The sequence below is a fragment of the Gossypium arboreum genome, chromosome 5, assembly GCF_025698485.1.
Source record: "Gossypium arboreum isolate Shixiya-1 chromosome 5, ASM2569848v2, whole genome shotgun sequence".
Classification (NCBI taxonomy): Eukaryota; Viridiplantae; Streptophyta; class Magnoliopsida; order Malvales; family Malvaceae; genus Gossypium; species Gossypium arboreum.
The window spans coordinates 25680808-25702631 of NC_069074.1; the positions used below are offsets into that span (position 1 = coordinate 25680808).

General features: G+C 34.6%; 4 protein-coding genes across 4 annotated transcripts; all 4 read left to right on the plus strand.

Annotated features, from left to right (window-relative positions):
- The first annotated feature begins 1445 nt into the window (after window positions 1-1445).
- On the plus strand, window positions 1446-2354 carry LOC108450864 (uncharacterized). The gene has a single exon (XM_017748630.1). The coding sequence runs from the start codon at window positions 1446-1448 to the stop codon at window positions 2352-2354; it is 909 nt and encodes a 302-aa protein (XP_017604119.1).
- Window positions 2355-5201: 2847 nt separating this feature from the next.
- LOC108450865 (uncharacterized) lies at window positions 5202-6599 on the plus strand. Its single transcript, XM_017748631.1, has 3 exons — window positions 5202-5567; window positions 5804-6182; window positions 6433-6599. The coding sequence occupies exons 1-3, from the start codon at window positions 5202-5204 to the stop codon at window positions 6597-6599; spliced, it is 912 nt and encodes a 303-aa protein (XP_017604120.1).
- A 180-nt stretch (window positions 6600-6779) lies between these two features.
- LOC108450866 (uncharacterized) lies at window positions 6780-7560 on the plus strand. The gene is made up of 2 exons (XM_017748632.1): window positions 6780-6815; window positions 6961-7560. Exons 1-2 carry the CDS (start codon window positions 6780-6782, stop codon window positions 7558-7560), a joined length of 636 nt encoding a protein of 211 aa, XP_017604121.1.
- Window positions 7561-16330: 8770 nt separating this feature from the next.
- LOC108452032 (probable isoaspartyl peptidase/L-asparaginase 2) lies at window positions 16331-17917 on the plus strand. The gene is made up of 4 exons (XM_017749762.2): window positions 16331-16585; window positions 16721-16954; window positions 17099-17185; window positions 17283-17917. Exons 1-4 carry the CDS (start codon window positions 16424-16426, stop codon window positions 17775-17777), a joined length of 978 nt encoding a protein of 325 aa, XP_017605251.1. The 5' UTR covers window positions 16331-16423; the 3' UTR covers window positions 17778-17917.
- The last annotated feature ends 3907 nt before the right edge of the window (window positions 17918-21824 follow it).

The following is a 21824-nucleotide window of genomic DNA, read 5'->3' on the forward strand; positions in this document are numbered from 1 at the left end:
GTAGAAAAATGGGAACCAATGAAAAATCCAATTAGAGCCATAAGAATAGATGGTAATGAAACCATAATAGGATTTAAGGCTAGAAAAATACCAATCTACGTAAATACCATTCCTAAAATATTATGTTTTCCTGAAATGCGTGGAGATATATTATTAGGAAATAATTTTATATATCAACATTTACCATTTTCTATAGATAAAAATTTAATAATATTGTTTGCGAAAAGATTTTTGTAGAAATACCTTTAGTAGAAAATTATAAATTTGTGTGTGATAAAAATTTTACACCACCAAGAAAAGAACAGATTAAACAACTAGAAACAGATCATTGGTTGTTTAAAATTCTAGAAGATAATTTTAGTGAAGAACCATTAAATTATGGCAGAATAGTCCTAGATATTGTGAAATAAAATTGGAAAATCCCAATAAAATCATTAGAGTAAAACCTATGATCTATATTAAACAAGATATAGATGAATTTGATATACAAATCAAAGAATTATTAGAAAAAGATTAATAGAAAAAAACTAATAGTCCACATTCTAGTCCTGCTTTTATGGTAAGAAACCATGCTGAAATAAAAAGAGGAAAAGCTAGAATGGTAATTAATTATAAAAGATTAAATCAAAATATTATTTTTGACGGATATTTTATTCCAAGAAAGGATGTTTTAATTAATCAAGCTAAATAAGCAAAATATTTTAGTCCACAATTTGTTGTTTTCAATCATATCCTAAACAATGGACCATATTCAAATATTTTGAAATAATAATAACTAATTTGTATTTTTATGCGATGCATAGGCGGTTGTATATATATAATATTTTAAAAATTAAAAGGTCATAAACTTTTGTGATGCAAGGAATTTAAATTTCAATGAGACACCAAATTTGTCAAAAGCGTATCCAAAAAATTTTTTTTATTTTTATTATTAATGTTATGAGATTTAAAAACATGTTAAACTATGTATACTTCTTTGAGAAAAAAATAATTGAGTTTGATGTACTTTTATATATATATATATATATATATTATGCATATATGATGTACTTATATTAACTTTTTAATTGTTGTTCATATTTGGTAAAGGATTATTTGTAGAAACATTCGTGGTATAAACTATTCATTAATTAATTAAGCATAAGAATAGTTTTCAAAATATATTATAATCATTTTCATATTTTAATTGAAAATATTTAATATAGAAAACCATATATGCATATGCATTATCGTAAAGTACTATACGATTAAATTTTTTTATATTAGTTGTGCTATTTATAATAATTGTATCTATATTTAAGTTTATTATATCTAAGTAATTAGCTTAACATTATTAATAATTTATAATTATTTCATTAGAATAGCTAAATTAAATATACATTAAAAAGATATGTGTTTAAGGAATTAAAATATAGTGAGCGTAAAAATAAAAGTTATCAAAAAATATGGAAAACAGAGAGACTTCTGGTGCCGGAAAAGCCATCGCAGAGGAGTTGATCCCGAAGAAAGTTCACTTTAGACAGGAAGACGGAGATTCTAACAACGATATGATGATCGATCTGACCTCGGAGCAGCCCGTTTCGTGGAAAGATAAACTTATCGGTCAATCATCAAAGAATGAGAGTACTGGTTCGGAAGGAAGAGAGGATTTTGTTATTATGGATGGCGACATTCAAAAATCTTTTGTGAATGGAATGCCTTCTATAACTTTCTCGGACAGGGTTCATCAATTTTTAATACAAGGTATGGAGAATACCGTGATTTTAAAATTGCTTGGTTGTAACATAGGTTTTTCAGTTTTGCAGAATAAATTATACAATCTGTGGAGACCTTCAGTAACCCTACATATAATGGATATTGAGAATGAATATTTTCTGGTTAAATTTCAAAATAAGTTGGACTATGAAATGGCTCTTTCTGAAGGCCCTTGGATTATCTTTGGACAATACTTGACGGTTCAGCCTTGGACGGTATCTTTTGATCCCTCTCAGGCATACCCAAGCATTGTAAAGGCGTGGATCAGGTTTCCTGGTTTACCGGGGTACTTATACAACCATAAAATTATTTTTGAGATAGGAGGGATGGTTGGAAAAGTGGTTAAGCTCGACATGAACATTGACAGTAGAGCTAGAGGGTGTTTTGCTAGAATGGCGGTTTATGTTGACTTGGATAAGCCTTTGGTTTCCCAAATCTTGATTAATGGAAGAAAACAGAACGTGGAATATGAGTCTCTATCCACAATCTGTTTTAGCTGTGGAAGATATGGTCACGTGGAAAACTCTTGTATGTTCAGGAATTCAGGTGTCACCGGAGAAAAGAGTCTTACTGCACATGAAGAGTCGTCGGGGATTTAGGAAATGATTAGAGATAGCTCGGGGAAGAAGGACAAAAATTACAGGCCATGGATGATCGTTGAAAGGAAATCAATGCGGAATTTTAGAGAGAATGTGCAGGCTCAGGTAGCAAATCAAGGGACTGAACAAGAAGGCTCACGATTTAGACTCCTTAATAATAGGGATTATCATAAAAATGGTAATGAAGGTGTTCTGTCACGTAATAAAGGGAAAGAAATATTTAATGGAAAATATACCAGGAAAGATGTTGGCTCTCTTCAAAAAGAAAGTCTTGATTTAAGCAAGAATAATAATAATAACGGTCAGGATAAAGAGGTAGGCCGTTTCAATAATATAGGCTCGAATATTAATGGGGAAAATGGGCCAATATCTAGGTCCAGCTTGAATAAAAAACAGACTAAAGAAAACTTACCGGATTCTAAGAAGCAGACCAGCTATTTGGGCCTTGGAGACAGCTCAAATGCTCAAGCCCGAGATACCTTGGACCTACCTAGATCTGTCACTGTGGCCCAACAGAAAGATGTGGTTGCTGGCTGCAGTAGCAGCTCTATGGCGGTGGTAGACGAGCGATTGCTTTCTACCGGTGAGATGGATCTTCTCCTTGAATTCAATTCTGGTTCGGCTCAAGGGTATCCGGTTCTGGAAGGGTGTATCAGAAAGGAAGAGAGACTGGCAGTGGGAAACCTTGATCCTGAAAGACATACGGCTGTGGTTTTCCACGATAACTTGAACCCTAACAAGACTAACTCTCTTCCAAACAGCAGTAAAGGGCTAATCCTGGTGAGTAACTTCAGCCTAGGGAAGGGATTCGGTACTAGAGGGAAAGGTATTTCTAAGAAACGAAACAAAGTTTCCCATGGAAGCAATACCCGTTTCAAATTCGCTGGCTCACAACGGGTCCCTTTGAAGTAGTCGATAGAGCAGATTGCTGAAAGCCTTTCGGCCTTATCCAAATCCAATCTTGAATTGGTGGAAGCCAATGTGCACGGACAAATTGAAGGGAGTTATATCCCTAGACAGTAAGCTTTAAGGATTTATTTTGGTTTTTATTGTTTTCTAATTTTCTTTTGTTTTTAATTGTTTTTTAGATTTCTGGTGTTGTTACATTTTATTTTGGTTTATTTATCTTTTTATGATTATGGGTTCAAATTTTAAAATATTTACATGGAATTGTCAAGGTTGTGTTAGCAGGAATTTTATTCGTGCTTTTCGTGAATATAACGAGGAGCACAAGCCGAATATTGTCTGTTTGGTTGAACCGAGAGTGAATGGCAAAAAGGCCAATGATATTATTGTGAAATTAGGGTTCAATTTTTTGCATCGGGTTGAAACAATCAGGTTTCAGGTGGTATCTAAATGGGGTGGAATGATTCTATTCATATTAGAATCATTCAGAACCATCCACAATTTATTTTTTTATGTGTTGATAACCTTATTCCTGATAAATCCATTCTCATTTCTTTTGTGTATGGTAGTCCAGATAGGTCCAAACTGAAGCTCTTCTGGGAAGATTTACAATCCATAGCTCCTCATAACTTCACCCCTTGGCTTATGATGGGAGATTTTAATGACATCTTATCTCCTGCTGATAAAATGAGCCATTTTACTGTCGGTAAGCGCTGTAATTTTTTTGGCAATTTTGTTGAATCTTGTGAGCTGCAGGACTTAGGTTATAGTAGCCCCCCTTTCACTTGGCAAAGAAGTGGTACTTTAGTCAGATTGGATAGGGCCTTAGCAAATGATGCTTGATTGACTACTTTTCCCCAATGTTTAGTACACCATCTCACCCGTATCAAGTCGGATCATCGGCCTCTCTTATTGTTTACTAGACCGAATCTTTGCACTCCTAAAGGCAGACCGTTCAGATTTGTAGCATGGTGGACGAAGCATAATGACTTTTCCAACTTTGTCAAAAGCAAATGAAATTTTGCAGGTAATATGAGCGACTCCTTAAATAATTTTACTTTCTCTGTTAAAGATTGGAACAGGAATGTGTATGGCTTTTTGGGTACTCGCAAGCGGACTCTTATGAGATCACTTAAAAATATTCAAAGGGCTTTAGAATAGTCTGGCTCTATTCATTTAGCCACAAAAGAAATGGAAGTTCGAGATGAGTTGGAAAACATTCTAGACCATGAGGATCTTCTTTGGAGACAGAAGGCTCGTTGTGATTGGATGCAATTGGGGGATCGGAATACCAATTTTTTTCATAGTCGTACTATTAAAAGAAGGAAATTTAACCGAGTCACATCTCTGCGCATAGAGAATGACGAATGGTGCTCTGACCAAGATAATCTGAGTATTAAGGCGGTGGAATTTTTTGAAAATCTTTATGATGAGGCCCCTCCCGTTTTGAGAGATACCCCTAGTAGTGGATTCCCTTCTCTTAATCTTTCAGAGATTTCTTTTCTGGAGTCAACCATCACAAATGAAGAGATTAAAGTGGCTTTGTTCGACATGGCCCATTTGAAAGCCCCTAGAAGTGATGGTTTTCATGCCCATTTCTTTCAAAGTCAGTGGAATATTCTTGGAAAGGATGTCTGTCAATGGGTTAAAGATGTCTTTGATGGAAAGTAGATTGAGCCGGATTTAAACAATACGTTGATTGTGCTCATACCTAAAAAGGATAATCCTGAGGATTTTAGTCACTTCCGGCCTATCAGCTTATGTTCTGTTCTGTATAAGCTCATAATGAAAGTGATTGCGAATAGATTCAAGGTAATCTTTCCTAAACTGATTTCTCAAGAACAAGCTGGTTTCATTGCTGGAAGAAACATTTCTGACAACATCATCATAACGTAAGAAATCATTCATTCTATGAGATGTAATCGGAAGGAGAGGAAGTGGATGGCCATTAAGCTGGATTTGGAGAAGGCTTATGATAAAATTAGTTGGGAGCTTATTAGTGCGTCTCTTTCGGCAGTTGAAATTCCTTTGTTTTTATGGAGGGTGATTATGTCAACCATTTCTATGTCCACCATGCAAATCCTTTGGAATGGAGTTCCAACACAAAAATTCAAACCTGTTAGGGGTATCCGTCAGGGATGTTCTTTTTCGCCCTACCTTTTTGTGCTTTGCATGGATTGGTTGAGCCATCTTATTCATACTGAAATGGAAGTTGGCAATTGGGATCCAATACGACTCTCCCGGGCTGGACCTGAGATTTCTCATTTGTTCTTCGCTGACGATTTGGTGATTTTTTGCAAAGCTCAGGTTGACCAAGCTCGATTATTGAACAGTATCCTCTCTCAATTTTGACGGGGCATAAAATTAGTGTAAGGAAGAGCAGTATCTTCTTTTCCAAGTGCACTAAAGTTGACACTCATAATCAAATTAGCCAGTTGTTCGGTTTTCAGGAAGTTCAGAACCTCGGTACTCTATTTAGGTGTTCCTCTTCTGCATGATAGGGTTTCCAAGAATACTTTGAATTTTGTGGTTGATAAGATCAGAAAGAAATTGCAAAGTTGGATGCTAGGAGGTTATCTTTTGCTGGTAGAGTCACTTTAGCTCAATCGGTACTTCTCTCCATTCCTAACTACTTTATGCAATCGTTAATGATTCCGAAAGGTGTTTGCGCTAATATAGAAAGACTGGTTAGGCAGTTTATCTGGGGTTGCACTAAGGGGCAATCTAAAATGGCCTTAGTGGGATGGGATTCTATTTGTCAGCCACGGGCTCGGGGTGGTCTTGGCTTTAGACATTTGAATGACAAAAACTGGTCATTCCTGATGAAGATTGGGTTTAGCCTTGTGTCTAAATGTGAGGTGTTTTGGGTGCGCGTTCTCCGATCCAAATATGGTTGGAAAGATCAGCTTTCTGACTCTATCAGTAGGAATCAATGCTCTCACCTTTGGAGGTCGCTCTCTAAAATTTGGTCTCTTTTTCACGAGAATTTATTATGATCTATTGGGGATAGGGCCAATGTTCGCTGTTGGAAAGACCATTGGGTTCCATGTATGGGCCCTTTATTCCTAAAAATTCTATTCTTTACTAATTGATTTGAATTGCAGTATTAGGGATATGGTTAAGTTGGATGGGAGCTGAAACCTGGACTTGTTTTGCATTTGGGTTTCTGAAGAAGTGATTAGCCGAATCACTAGTATTCCTCCTCCACATCCGGATTCTGGACCTGATAGAGTTGTATGGGCTTGGTCAGTGTCAGGAGCTTTCTCAGTTCGCAGTACTTACTGGGCATTGAAAGAAGATACGTGGAACACTCAAGAGGAGCATTGGAAGATCTCTTAGAAGTATCAAGGACCTCAGCGAGTTAGAGTTTTTCTTTGGTTGTCCTTTCAGCAGAGACTTCTTACTAATTCTGAACGAACCAGAAGGGGAATTAGTCACAGTAGTTCCTGTACTGTTTGTGGGAATGATTTTGGAAGATTTGATACATGTTCTTCGATATTGCCCCATTGCATATGAAGTATGGAAGATAGTGATTCTGGACCAGCTAAAACAAAGGTTTTTCTCTATTCTTTTTCAAAATTGGCTTATTCTTAATCTTTGTTTTCATGAAAGGTTGCAGGAAAGCAGAGTCACGTGGTCATGCCTATTTGGGTTGATTGTATGGAGAATCTAGAAGAATAGAAACTTGTTCATCTTCCAGAACATTTCCTGGACAGCAACCGAAGTAGTGAAAGCCTCTAGTTGTTGGGCCCGTCAATATGAATCACTTCATGGTGGCTATAAGAATAATTCTCAGAATTCGAAATCCATTAATAATTTAGAAGGAAGCTGGGTGTACTTGTCCACTGATGGAGCAGTGAGCAGAGATTCTGGGTATGCTGCTACAGGGGGGTTAGCTCTAGATCATGAAGGAAATTGGATTGTGGGTTTCAATCGTTTTTTAGGTGTTTGCTCTCCGTTTGAGGCTGAAGTGTGGGGTATCCTGGATGGAATCCTTATTTTGTTAAGTAAAGGATTCAGACGGATCATCATTCTGACTGATAACCTTGAAGTCGCTCAAAATTTGTCTACTTTAAATTTGGAATACTTAGGGATTGCGGTCCTTCGAAGAACTCAGCGCGTCATGCAATCAGAAGGGGAGTGGAAGATCGAGTACATTTCAAGAAATCTGAATTCGGTAGCTGATCACCTTGCTAAACTTAGTTTGAATTGGAAGTCCAATCTTCAAATAATTGTTGAGGCTCTTAAGGAAATTTTAGATTTACTTCAAGCTGATAAAGCTAGTGGCTATTTCATGTAGTTGATGTATTACATTCTTTATCACCAAAAAAAAAAAAAGATATGTGTTTAAAATTCAGCATTAATATTTAAGAAAAAAAATGTTAGCAACCAAAATTTCGTCACTACTTTAGGCATAAGTAAAGGGAGAACTCAAATCTAGGAATTAAAAATTTTGTTAGAGTTGGTATAAAAATTTTGTTGTTAGAGTAAAAATTATTAGGATTAAAAATCAAAGTAATAATATTTATTACAAATAAAAATATAAGAAAAACCCTAGATAATTATTCATTAAAATGTGTTTTTATTATTAATATTTTTTCAAATTAATTTCATGAACAATAATGATGCAAAACACTTTAATTATCATTATATGATTATAAATATTTGTTTCCTAAATTTAGTTAGTTGATTGTAGTAATTTTTTTTGGTAAAGAAAATAAACATAATAAGTTAATTACATAATAACTCTCTGGGTAATATTGCCACTAGTTTGACCAGTAGAAGAAAGTGGTAGCACCTCTTTTAGAATATCCGCAAATAGCTTCAGCCTAAAGCTTGTATCAATGGCTATTTTGGCTAGGTAATCTACAACCTTACTAAAATCTCTAGGGGAATGTTCTATGGTCCAAGATCCTAGGTTCTCCAGAAGATGATGAATACGTCTAATAATGGCAGAGTTCAAACTCGTCAAGAAAAGACCCTGAATGGCCTTGATTGCCTCCAAGCTATTTGTTTGAATCTTTACGCTTGCATATTACATATCTTGAATGATGGTCAATTCATCAAGCATACCCCACAATTCAGCATCAAAGATTGAACAATTGCCCAAGTATCAATTATATCCCTTAATCCACTCCTCATTTTCATCCCTTACTGCAGTATTTCCAGTAGTGACCTGAATCGCGCTATCTGTGTGAAGGCTGATCCAACTTTTTGGTACCTGTAAGTCTGAACTCGACTCATATTGTTTAGATGTGTGGTCCTTGTGAAAAGAAACAAATTGTTTTGCCCATATATATGATATCTTAACTGTCTCACTTGTATTCCGTAAAACACTCTGAAAAATAAAAAGGTTTTAATTCTTCCAGATTGTGAAAAATAAAATAGAATAAAATAAATAAAAATAAAGAACACATAAATTTTACGTGGAAACCCTTTCGGGAAAAAAACCACGGGCAGAGGAGAAGAAAATTCACTATGTCGAAAAATTTTTACTCAAATACAAGAGGAATAGACTATGTCTATTTATAGGCTTGCAAAGCCATATTCTAGTAGGATTGAAACACCTTATCCTAATCAATATAAAATAGATGGAGTTTAATAAGGTTTAAAACCTTATTCTAAAATAAAATAAAAGAAGTCTAGTTCTATATGGATTTTACTTTTATTTTATTTTCCATCGTATTTTATTTAAATAAGAATTTGGGTCACTTAATTCTAACAATCTCCACCTTGACACAAATTCTCAATGAACAAGTTCTTCATCGCGAACTTTCAATAAACAAGTTCTTCACCTCTTCCAAAAACCCCTTAAGGGTTTAACTTCAACAATGAACACCAACCAAGTCTAAGCAATGCTCAAACTTGGTTATAGGAAGTGACTTAGTCATCATATCTGCAGGATTTTCATGAGTGCTAATTTTGCTCACAACAATATCACCACGAGCAATAATATCACGAACAAAATGATACCGAATATCAATGTGTTTTGTTCTCTCATGAAACATTTGATCTTTTGTAAGAAAGATGGCACTCTGGTGTCACCCTTTGTAACAAGCCTTGCTTTATATCCGGGTTCTTCAACTCCTGAGTCCTTCTTTCTTTTAAACACCCATTTACAACGAACAGCCTTTTTACCTTTAGGAAGTTTTACAAGATCCCATGTTCGCTTTTTGTGGAGTGATTCCATCTCCTCTTGCATAGCAAACATCCACTTTTCTCGAGTCTTCACACTAATCGCCTCGAATAATTAAATGGCTCTTGATTCACATCTATATCTTCAGCCACATTTAAAGCATAAGCAACTAGATCAACCTCGGCATACTTCTTTGGAGGTTTAATTTCTCTTCTTGTCCTGTTTTTGGCGATAGAGTATTGCGGTGAAGAAGCAACTCTATTCTCAATTTTGTCTTGGCTTGAGGAGTTGATTCTGTATTAATCTGATGCTCCACCTGCTTTTGGTTTTCTTTATTGGAAGAGTCTTTAAGAGATAAGTTAGGTAGCATAGCAGTTTCATCAAAAACAACATCTCTGCTAATCACAACTTTTCTATTTTCAGGACACCATAACTTATAGCCTTTTACACCAGCTTTATAACCAAGAAAAACGCATTTAATGGATCTTGGTTCCAATTTTCCATTATCAACATGAGCATACGCAGGACACCCAAAAATCTTTAAATCAGAATAATTAGCAGGATTACCAGACCATACCTCTTGTGGAGTCTTTTTCTCAATGGCAACGGATGGAGATCGGTTGATCAAAAAACATGCATGAGAGGTCGCTTACGCTAAAATGACTTGTAAGTTGGCATTTGACAACATACATCGAACCTTCTCCATGATCGTTCGTTCATTCGTTCGCAACGCCGTTTTGTTTGTGGAGTATGACGAATCTGTCAAGTGTCTCATGATCCTTCGACTTGCACAATCTATTAAACTCATCGAGCGAACTCTAAGCCATTGTGCATGCGGAGGTATTTTATCTGCTTTTCCGTCTGTTTTCAATCATAATTTTCCAAGACTTAAATGTGGAAAACACATCGCTTTACGCTTCGGAAGAACGCCCAAACTTTTTGGAAAAATCATCAATAAAGGTTAGCATATAATTAGCTCCACCTCTCGAAGGCACTCTGGGCGGCCCCACAGATCGAATGGATATACTCCAACGTTTCCTTCGTGTTATGGATTCCTCTAGTGAATCGAACTCTCTTTTGCTTCCCAAAACACAAAGTGCTCACAGAAATTCGGTTTGCAAATTCCTTGCCCATTAAGAAGTCCTCTTTGCTTAATTCGCCATGCCATTCTCACTCATATGCCCTAGGCGCATATGCCAAAGTTTAGTAATATCATCATCGACAAGGAAGAGGAAGCGACAATTGCATCACCAAGATATGATAGAACCACAGAAAACATATAACTTGGCAATCTTTCTTTGCCCTTTCATCACAACAAGGGACCCTTTGAAATCTTTAAAACCCCACTTTCACTGTGTATCTGCACCCTTTTGAATCAAGAGTACTCAATGAAATTAAATTTCTTTTCAATTCGGAACATGCCGCACGTCACTAAGTGTTCGACAACTCCATCAAACATCTTAACTTTAATTGTTCCAACACCGCGATTTTACATGAAGCATTATTTCCCATCAAAACAACACCTTCAGATCATCGTTTCATAAGTTGTAAACCAATCCCGATTGGGACTCATGTGGAAGGTGCAACTGAATCAAGTATCCACTCCTCGCTTACTTTAGAATCATTGATGAAGCAACTAGAAGTTCACCATCGTTGTAGTCTTCTACAACATCGCCTTCACCGGAATTTTCGGTTGTTTTCCTTTTGATTCGCAGCCTCCTTTTAATCTTATTTTGTAGCTTATAGCACTTTCAGATTTAATGTGCCCTTTCTTCTTGCGAAGTTGCAAGTTTTACCTCTGTTTGAAGATTTCGATCTACCCTTAGATTTACCACGAGGATTCCGTTCTCGTGTTCTACCACGATCATCATCAACATTCCGGTCTTGTCTTCCACGAACAATGAGACCCTCTCCCGAGAGTTGGGTTTAACCACAAGATGCTTCATCTTATCATATGAGGTTAAAGAATCATAAACCTCATCAACTGTGAGAGACTCATGGCTATATAAAATCGTGTCTCTAAAGGTTGAATAAGACGGGCAACGAACAAAGTAGAATCAACCCTAGATCTTCCTTATCATCTTGAACCTCCATGGCCTCCAAGGTTGAGAGAATTTCTTTAAACAACTTGTTAAGTGTTCGTGTACTGACGCACCTTCCTCCAAACGATGAGCATAAAGACGCCGCTTCATATGCAACTTGCTTGTTAGAGTTTTCGACATACATATTTGTTCTAGCCTCTTCCATAATGCAATGGCGGTTTTCTCTTTCATCACATCCCGCAAAATTTCGTTGGACAAATGCGATGTAATTGTGTTAATGCCTTTCGATCCTTACGTTTCTTCTCTTCATCATTAATGTCGAAGGCATCTTATCTATCCTAGCAGGGCATCCTCTAGATCCATCTGCAAGAAGCGCTTGCATCTTAATTTGCCACAACGCAAATCGGTGTTGCGATCCAACAATGAATTTCATACTTCAAAGACGCTATTACCGTGATCGAGATGAATAACCGGAAGCTCGATACCAATTTGTGAAAAATAAAATAGAATAAAATAAATAAAAATAAAGAACACATAAATTTTACGTGAAACCCTTTCGGAAAAAAACCACGGCAGAGGAGAAGAAAATTCACTATGTCGAAAAATTTTTACTCAAATACAAGAGGAATAGACTATGTCTATTTATAGGCTTGCAAAGCCATATTCTAGTAGGATTGAAACACCTTATCCTAATCAATATAAAATAGATGGAGTTTAATAAGGTTTAAAAACCTTATTCTAAAATAAAATAAAAGAAGTCTAGTTCTATATGGATTTTACTTTTATTTTATTTTCCATCGTATTTTATTTAAATAAGAATTTGGGTCACTTAATTCTAACACAGATTCGCCAGGTAAGTAAACCAAATAAACAAATCCAATTCACCTTTTCAGCTACGAATTGAGTAGGTTTCCTGCAAATTAGACTTTAACCATTGAAAGAGGTCACCTGCAAAGAAATGCTCACTAATATCATTAGGAAGTACATGCATCCAAATTATTCCACTTCACATCTTTAGGGTTCCACGGTCTTTCTTGGATGTGCCAATAAGCATGTTTTAGAGAGAAAATACCATTCAAAGTACAAACCCAAATAATCCTGTCATCATCTGCAAACAGATGAGGTGGGGGTATACCCACAATATGTCTAATTATATCATCTAAAAACCAAATACGAAAAAGCTCCAAATTCTAATAACCCTTTTCAGTGATCATTTCACTGAGTAAATAGTCCAGATTATGACTTCCCCATTCCTTTTGTTGATTGCATATATATATATATATCTTGGATCCTTGGCAACAATGCATTGTGCTGGTGAATCGAAATGTGAGTGTTGGAATCAAGATAATATTCGCAATCCAACTAGCCAAGGGTATTCTCAATGACAAAAATATTGACTTAGTAGTTCTAAATATTGATGAGACCCATTAAAAGTGCTAAAGGTGTAGTAGTCTTTTGACAATATAAAGCTTGTTGAGCAACTGGTGGGACTACAACCTAAAAGAGAGGTGGATTATGTATTAAACTTTATGGTAAAGAAGTGTTGATGCAACATGGGTAGTCAGTGTGATTTGTCTAAATTGTTGAACGTAGGTTATAGACAACCAATCCTAATAGTTTGTTGGTTTATTATGGCTTAGCATAGATGCAAAGGTCCTTTTAGAGTTCTGTGATGAGTAGGCAAAGTAAACAGTTAGGATTCTATCTTTTAGATAGGTTTGTATGTGAGTCATTAATGTAATTCAATCTATATCATTTATGTAAAGTGATATCAACTATAAATAGATGCCTTCTCCAACCTCATTTGTACCATTCACCATTGAGTTAATCAAATACAAAGAGTATTTACTCTAAGCTTTTGTGCTTGTTTCGATTAGTTGTTTTCTCAACTTCAAGGGTTAAGGTTGACTTAAGACAATTTGAAACAAATTCTCCTCCTAAAGTTGCATGGTTTACTTGGTTAAAGTTTGAGCCCATAACACTTGCATATTGCATTTGATTTTACGAGAAAAGAAGGTATGAAATAGTTATGTGATCATGTTAATATGCGTCATTTTTATTTAATTTATGCAATTTAATTATATTTAAAAAATAAGTATTTATTAATTTAATCATTATTAAATTAATTTTTATCCTTTAATTATCAAATGTGATATTTAGTAATTGAATGTTATTTTTAATGTAATTACGTGGCATGATTTGAGTGAAAGTAACATATGCTAACATAGCATTATTGTTTCATACAATTCTCTTTCTCTGGTACAAACATAAATTAGATTATAGCACATATCACTCATATGGGTGGAGAAAATCAGTTAATTAATACATTTATTCAAAATTTATATAAAATTAATTGAAATTATTGTTGAAATAATAAAGTTAAAGTATTTAATATTCATTGTGCCACCGATTTAATTTGAGTTTTATTGATTTTGGTATAAAAAAACAAAATACCCTCTTCTGAATCATTTTAATATATCAATCTTTAACGATATAAATTTGTACACTTATTTAAGTTGTATATCCATGCCGATGCAGTCCTAGAATTTGTTGTAACGTAAGGCAGTGTTGTTAATCCACAGAAGTGCAAAAACAAAGAGAAAAGCCAAAATTGGGAAAAGTAATGCTATGCTGATATTTCAATGGATCTTTAACAAATAAGTGATAATGTAATAAGATTCTTCACCACCTTTGGAGAAAAGCTGAAATGCTAATCCCTTTTGACAGCGACATACTTCCATATAGTAAAAATAATAAAAAGAAAGAAATATGTCTACCATTAAGCACCTTTTCATTCAAAGAAGATCCTCCTGTACCTGACCTCCCCTCCTTTGCTCTCCTCTCTTTTTTAAATAATGCTTGTAATATCTTTTCTCATTATAAATTCATTAAAGGAGTCATTTTATATCATTTTAAAAATTTTATGGCAAACAATATTATTTTCTATAAAAATTTTGAATTAATAAATTAAATTAGCATAATAATTTATTTGGACCTTGACTTTACAAAAAAAAAATCAGTTTAGCCTTTTATTTAATTTTTAGTCTTTAAATTAGTATTTTCTTTTGTCAAATTACTTCAAAATGAATAAAGAAGTTAACATTTGTTAACTTTGCTGACATGACATATACGTGTATACTATATTAGTAATTAATTAATATTTTTAAATATAAAAATTTAAAAAGTAGAAATTATTTAAAATATATATTAAAAGTGCTAAAATTTTAAAAAATAATTTTAATTTTTAAAAATTGATCAATCCCTGACGTGGCTTGCACGTGGATGCCACGTTAGCAAAGTTAGCAAACGTTAATTTTTTCATCTATTTTTTGGGTGATTTGACAAACAATGCAAGTTTAAGGGCTAAAAGGTGAAAAATTAAATACAAGGCTAAAATGATTTTTTTTGTAGAGTTGAGGGCAAAATAAGTCGTTATGCCAATTGAATTTGCATATTATTAATAATTCATACTCCAATTATGATATTTTTGTTGATAAAAGGCATAACAAATGAGGAGATAGTGATGGTTCTGTGGAGGTCAGTCCACCTAGAGGGGCGAAGACTCGAAAAAGAACAAGAGAACAAATTGAGAGAGAAAGGGGAGAGAATTACTCAGAATAACTTTAGGGTTTCAAAAGATTATTCTTTTCTTCATCATTATAAGAGTATCTATAGGTAAAGTCATTTTGTTCACAAATGTGACGTGACAGAATAAATGCTCAATCCCACAAAATGCATAAAGGATATTCATGGCGTGAAGAACATATATCGTGAGATCCATCTTACTATGTATTAAACTAATACAAGGTTGTTACGCTTAAATGAGACCATTATTGTGGTGAGAGTATGTTCATACTTGAGTAATGTTCATACCTAAAAGTAGGTGGTCTGGTTCATGAAAGGGTGTCACTCTTCAAGTTTGGAAATGTGATCAACTAGGATACTACCTCACATGAAATCAAAAGAGAATTTAACATCTTCTGCTCTGCTAACATGGGTCTATATAGCGGAGGAGTATAACAATTTTAATGAAGAAAAAGCGAAAACTAAAAGTAATCAATAAATTAGGATAGTCATTTAAATCAGGTTGAAATCAATACGTGAGATTTTTCTTTAAGGTCTGATTTGTATATATTTGGATTTCAAGCGAATGTTGAATTTGAATGCTATATCTTATGTATGTATGTACGGTTCATGAACACATCGGATGTCCCAATAGCATAGCCATCAATTTAATCATCTTTATCCAAGTGTGAGTATCCAGTAAAAAAATATATTTGACAAATATATGACCATATTTTTATAATTTTTTCATGTAGTTAAAAAAAAATTATGGATTTTAATCAAGTTTGTGTGATATAATAAAAGCCTTTCATTGGAATTATAATTGGCATCAAATGATGGTTTTTTTTTTTGGGGGGGGGGGGGCGCTTTGAAATAGAAGGACAAATCGGAGGATGCAACGGAGAAGGTGGTGAGTGGTCCGCAGCCATTAACGTTACAATATTTTAATGGTCGTCCGCCGCCTATAAGCAAGCAGGTGCCACCAAGAATCTAGTTAGGTTGGGTTGAATATAATTGGCGAAGGGCGGGGTCAGCATCAGTCACCCCCACATGGAAACTTTAAACCCCTAAACCCATGGATGGGTCCATAGCTTTTCATTTTTTTCTGCTTGTTGTTGGCCACTGTTTTTAAACTGCGATACTGACCGCACAGCGCGCGCTCCTGATAAAGCCGAATGGCCGCCTATTTTCCATTGTTTTTTTATCTTTTTTAATTATTACTTTTTCTATTTTCTAATAATCTTACTAGTCAAATTTATTCAATTATGTAAGAAAAATAAAATCAAATCCAAAGAGGTTTTCAAGTCCACGAAAGTCTATAAAAGGGGCTCCAAGGTTTTAGTTTTTACGTAGCAAAGCAAAGAGTGGTTAGGCGAAAGGTTAAAGAGGCAGAGAAAAGGCAGTGTTGAGAAGGGAGAGAAATGGGAGCCTGGGCAATCGCAGTGCATGGCGGTGCTGGTGTCGACCCTAATCTCCCTAAAGAAAGACAAGAGGAGGCTAAAAGACTCCTCACTCGTTGCCTTGATATTGGAATCTCTGCTCTCCGCTCTAACCTCTCCGCCATTGACGTTGTTGAGCTTGTCGTATGTTCCCTCTGCCCCTTCCTTTCCCTTTAATCCCTTAAAATAGAATGGAGATTATACATATAGCAAGTAAAATGGAAAAACCATCAGATTCCACATTTTATAATCTCTGAATTTGGATTTGTTTTGGTATAGGTGAGAGAATTGGAAACCGATCCTCTGTTTAACTCCGGGCGTGGATCTGCCCTTACGGAGAATGGAACGGTGGAAATGGAAGCCAGTATTATGGATGGTCCGAAAAGGCGTTGCGGTGCCGTTTCCGGGTTAACCACCGTTAAGAACCCAGTTTCCCTTGCCCGACTTGTAATGGAAAAATCACCACATTCGTATCTGGCCTTTTCAGGTGCCGAAGAGTTTGCCAAGAAACAGGTTCGTAGTTTGGTCCAAATTCCACGTTTTTTTTAAATGCTTTTCGAATCTTAGGTTCAGCAACACACGTGTTGAAGTCTGACACCTGGCAGTGTCAAGGACAAGTTTGGGTCTTCTTAGATTAATGGTTTGGATTTGTTGCAGGGCGTAGAGATGGTGGACAATGAATACTTTATTACCGAAGATAATGTCGGGATGCTCAAGTTGGCAAAAGAGGCCAACTCTATCCTGGTATACATTTAAGATTTTACACTACTTTCCCTCTGAAAAAACGACATTCATGCAGTGGGACGATGGCTAACGTTTCCTAGTTTTGTCTTCTGGTCAGTTTGATTATCGTATCCCAGCTGTTGGCACCTGTGGAGCCAGTGCCGCCATGGACAGCCCTTTGCAGATGAATGGTCTGCCAATCAGTGTCTACGCTCCGGAGACAGTCGGATGCGTGGTGGTTGACAAGCAAGGCCGATGTGCTGCCGCCACCTCCACAGGTGGGCTCATGAACAAGATGAGTGGAAGGATCGGTGACTCACCACTAATAGGATCGGGGACCTACGCATCTGAGTTATGCGGAGTGTCGTGCACCGGCGAAGGGGAAGCAATCATCCGGAGCACACTGGCGAGGGAAGTGTCTGCAGTGATGGAATACAAAAGGTTGAATCTGCATGAGGCGGTGGATTATGTGATAAAGAATAAGTTAGATGAAGGCAAAGCGGGGCTGATCGCGGTGTCCAAGGACGGTGAAGTGGCATGTGGGTTTAACACCACCGGGATGTTTAGGGGCTGTGCCACTGAGGATGGGTTCATGGAGGTGGGTGTCTGGTGAAACGTCATTGGGTTGCCCTAAGAGAGATTTGCTTTTTATGTCTTTAGGTTTTAACCATGTGCTTCACAGTATCCTTGGTTTGGTCGGTCAATGTGTAATTGAAATGCCCCCATTAATAAAATTAGGATCTTCCGTATCAATATTCAATCATGGCAAGTTTGATGCTTTAGATTCTTAATCTATGGGATTAAAATCATGTGGGCTGCTGCTATTTAACATGATGAATCCAAGAAAAAGACATGAATCTTAGACCGAAATATACTGTGTTGGGTCTACTTGTTCCTTTAAATTACCCCAGTTTTACCTCCCTCTTCCCGAATTTTCTAAACAAGATTCATGACAGAATCTTGCACCAAATCTAACCTCTCCAATCAATGTCCTTCAAACTTTCAAAGCTAGCATGCCCTTTTCTATGAATTTTCTTCTCTTTCGCTTTTCACCTTTAATTTAATAATTAAAGAGGGTATCTAAAAAAAATACATCATGGGCAAAATCTAGGAAATTGTATATTCAAGGTCGATACCAAAATCTGACGCCGGATCCAAATAATTTAATCACCTTATTGTTTTCAAACTGAACTCCCCTCGTTTTCACTCTCTTATACCCTTCATTGCTAAAATTCAATATTTTCCTAGGATTTTTATTATAGGCAGGATGGTGAGTGTTTTCGGGGTGGTGAATTAAGCTCCACTTGATTAAATTAGAAATATTCTTGAGTCGAGTTGAGTTATGTTTAAGAGAAATTATTTTATGATATTAATATAATTTATGTTTATTTAAGCGTAGTTCAACCTTAAATATAATACTTAAATTTTAGTCATGTTCGCTCATATTTGTAAATAGCTAATTCAAGCCCATTTTAAATTTACATATATTTCTTTTAAAAAATATTAAGAATAAATTTATATTATTTTAAATTTAATATAATAAATTTAAATTTTTATTTTATTATAAGTTTAAATATAGATAACATATTGTTTAATTTATAATATTATATGTTATTTTTTGTAAGTCAACTTTATTCAATTATGTAAGAAAAATAAATAGCTGGTACACACACTAATCATAAAATCGCAGTATGTACAAGTAGCAAACTTGCTTTAACACTATCAAGTTTCAACTGTCCTCTCCAGTAATTATGTTATGTTTTGCATTATCTGGTATATCTTATTTTTATGTTTTAATAATCTGTATCATACAGATATATATATTTAAGAGATAAATACAAACGGGTATAATTCTTTTAATTATTAAATTTTCATTCTATATACCACTCAGACTTGAATAGAGATGATGTAGCACTACTTCCTAAGAGCAACGTGTCTACCAATTTCACTAAGCGGCTTGCTCGAAATCATAATAACTCATTTTTAGTCAATTATTGAGATTGAAGGTGTAAAAGTATCAAGAAGATTTTTATATTAGGAGATAGGTTTCATTTGTCCATCTACTAAAAAACAAAAAGAGCAAATTATTCCTTCTTGTTAAATTTTTTATCTATCTGTAGTATTAAAAACTGGCGAGTCTTGTGCTGGTATATAAAACTAATTTTTAACAGTAGAAATGAGTGAATTCTTAATAGAGGATTAATTTGCTTTTTGACATAACGTACAAAGGAAAATGGATTATATGAAATTGTGATTCTACATCATCCCTATCATTTTCCAATATGAGCAATTTTCCTCTTGATTTTTAGCATTTTTAGTTGGATTTGAATTCTTTTAGGAGGAAAAAGCTGAAAATAAGGAGAAAAAATCTGATTTGTCATGCTCCTATTGAAAAGGGATAGGAATAATGTAGAATTATAGTTTTGTATAATCATTTCTCACATAAAGAGATTAATTCACCACTTTTTTGAATAAAAAAATACAATCAGATAATTTTTCCTTAATTCTACTTAATCTAAACCCTTTATTATAGATAATCTGTCACCTTGATATTAACCCTTTCTTTAATTCCATCAAAACTATACAATATCATTTTAATAAATTATACTTTCCTTTCTCATTAACAAAACCAATACAATATTTCATTTTAAAAATCATATACAGAATAATAGAAAATCAAAGTTTCCATATCATTCTATACATTAAACCAAAAATATGCACATCTTTAAATTCAAATAAAATCCTTGAATATTAAGTTTGGTAAATTACAAAAATAGTCATTTTTGTTTGACTCAGGTTACATTTTAGTCACTTATGTTTGAAATGTTACGTTTTAGTCACTTATGTTATTATTTTGTTACGAAGTGATCACTCTTCCGTTAAGTTCTGTTATCTCCCTAACAGTAATCCTATGTAGCAATCCAACTAGATTTTAAGTGCCAACTTGAATTTCCAAATGGGATGAGAATAGATTTTTAACTAAATAAATTTAATTAACTAAAAATTTTAAACCCTAAATATTAGTTGTAAAAACCGTTCATCTCTTCTATTTTTTTTAGCTTTCTTTTTCATTTGACTAAAAAAAGCTATTATCATCAGAATTTTTTATTCATGTACAAAAATAAAACAGGATTTAATGGAGGGTCCAGGTATGTTTTCTTTACCGACAAATTTATGTTCTAAGACTTAAAATCAAGTGGTTTGTTTGTTCAACCCGATTTTTGTTTGTTTGTTTGTTTGTTCTAAGAAAAATTTATGTTTTCTTCACGTCCTTGAATAATTGGTTTCTCAATCCGACTTTTTCTGATCTGAATCGGCTTGTATGTTCACAACCCCTTTGTGGGTATTCTATATGTTTCTTTTCTATTGTTAATTTTGTGCTGATATGGAACTAATATAAAAAAATTACATTCTCAATCAACTGTTCTGCATCTGTTTTGGCTTTCTTTGATTAATTTCATTTTAGATGGAATTGTTTCACTTATTTTGCTTTTTTTGTATGCGCGAAATCTTGTATAGAAACTCGTAATCTATCACTCTATCATTTGTACTATCGTTGTTGTTGATATAGAATGGATTCATGTTGTATACTTTATTCAGAAAATGAAAATCTTTCTTATTAATGAATAGGAGGACAGACATCCCAGCAGCCACAACAACAGCAGCAACTGATGTCTCAAATGCAATCACAGCCTTCTCAGTTGCAGCAACAGTTGGGTTTGGAAAAGCAACCCAATCAAGTACAATAAAATATGCAACAGAGACTTCAAGCATCAGGTCAAACATCAAGTTCCTTGCTTCAATTGTATCAATCATAGAGAGTTGTTCCGGAGACATCATCAAGTATGTTTTTGAATTTTTACAGTTACATACTGTTACCCTTTGCCTTATTTCTTTGTTGCTTTTATGATAATGTGTTATTTAGAATAGTTTGGAATTTCTAGCAGTTTGTTTGATTATGTCAGGTTGGTTCCACTCAATTCCTTTGACCAACGTTTGTATCTTTATTCTTCCTAGTAATCTAACTTTCAAGATATTCCCAATATAGAGCTCAACGTGAAATATATGATTAGGAGATTGTAGTCCTTGAAATCGGCTTGTTACTGTTTTTGCATCAAACTAGAGGGTAAACATGCTTACAAATGTTAGGAGTTTTGTTTGGAGAAGGATGCACAAAGAATTTCCAGATAAGCAAGTGATTATAGTGAGTTATTTCTTTCCTGCATGAAATGGTCTAAAAGGTGTCAAAACTCGATTGTTTTAATAGCGTCTTGGCTCAGTTTCACTGCTTCTGCTGAGACATGAGATTTGTGTTGTAGATTTAGTTAAGTTTTATATTTGAACTGTACATCCCTTGTGTCTAATTTGTTCCACAAATCATTTTAATGCTTTAGTCTGATTCACCCTTATTAGCTGTATTATGATCCTTTCGTCTCCCCTTCTATGCTATGTGTACCTTAATTTTCTTTGAGAATTGATCATATTTTGCTCAAATTTACCCCTATTCCATAAGTTATTTATTTAATGTTCTTTTAGACATGCAACAAAATCATGTTGATTGATATTAAGTTTTTGAAATCTGCAATTTTCTCAGGCTTGCAAATTGATATTAAGAATTGTGATTGCTTGTAAATGCTCCCTCGATCATGTTGATGATCAA

Excerpts from the sequence above, each read along its gene's own strand:
- LOC108450865 (XM_017748631.1), top strand. The coding sequence starts at position 5,202 with ATGGCCATTAAGCTGGATTTGGAGAAGGCTTATGATAAAATTAGTTGG. Across the intron at positions 5,568-5,803 it reads TGATTTTTTGCAAAGCTCAG|AAAGAAATTGCAAAGTTGGA; the intron begins GTTGACCAAGCT and ends TGATAAGATCAG. Across the intron at positions 6,183-6,432 it reads TCAGCTTTCTGACTCTATCA|AAGTGATTAGCCGAATCACT; the intron begins GTAGGAATCAAT and ends GGGTTTCTGAAG.
- LOC108452032 (XM_017749762.2), top strand. The coding sequence starts at position 16,424 with ATGGGAGCCTGGGCAATCGCAGTGCATGGCGGTGCTGGTGTCGACCCT. Across the intron at positions 16,955-17,098 it reads AAGAGTTTGCCAAGAAACAG|GGCGTAGAGATGGTGGACAA; the intron begins GTTCGTAGTTTG and ends GATTTGTTGCAG. Across the intron at positions 17,186-17,282 it reads AAGAGGCCAACTCTATCCTG|TTTGATTATCGTATCCCAGC; the intron begins GTATACATTTAA and ends TCTTCTGGTCAG.
- LOC108450866 (XM_017748632.1), top strand. The coding sequence starts at position 6,780 with ATGGAAGATAGTGATTCTGGACCAGCTAAAACAAAG. Across the intron at positions 6,816-6,960 it reads CTGGACCAGCTAAAACAAAG|AACATTTCCTGGACAGCAAC; the intron begins GTTTTTCTCTAT and ends TTCATCTTCCAG.
- LOC108450864 (XM_017748630.1), top strand. The coding sequence starts at position 1,446 with ATGGAAAACAGAGAGACTTCTGGTGCCGGAAAAGCCATCGCAGAGGAG.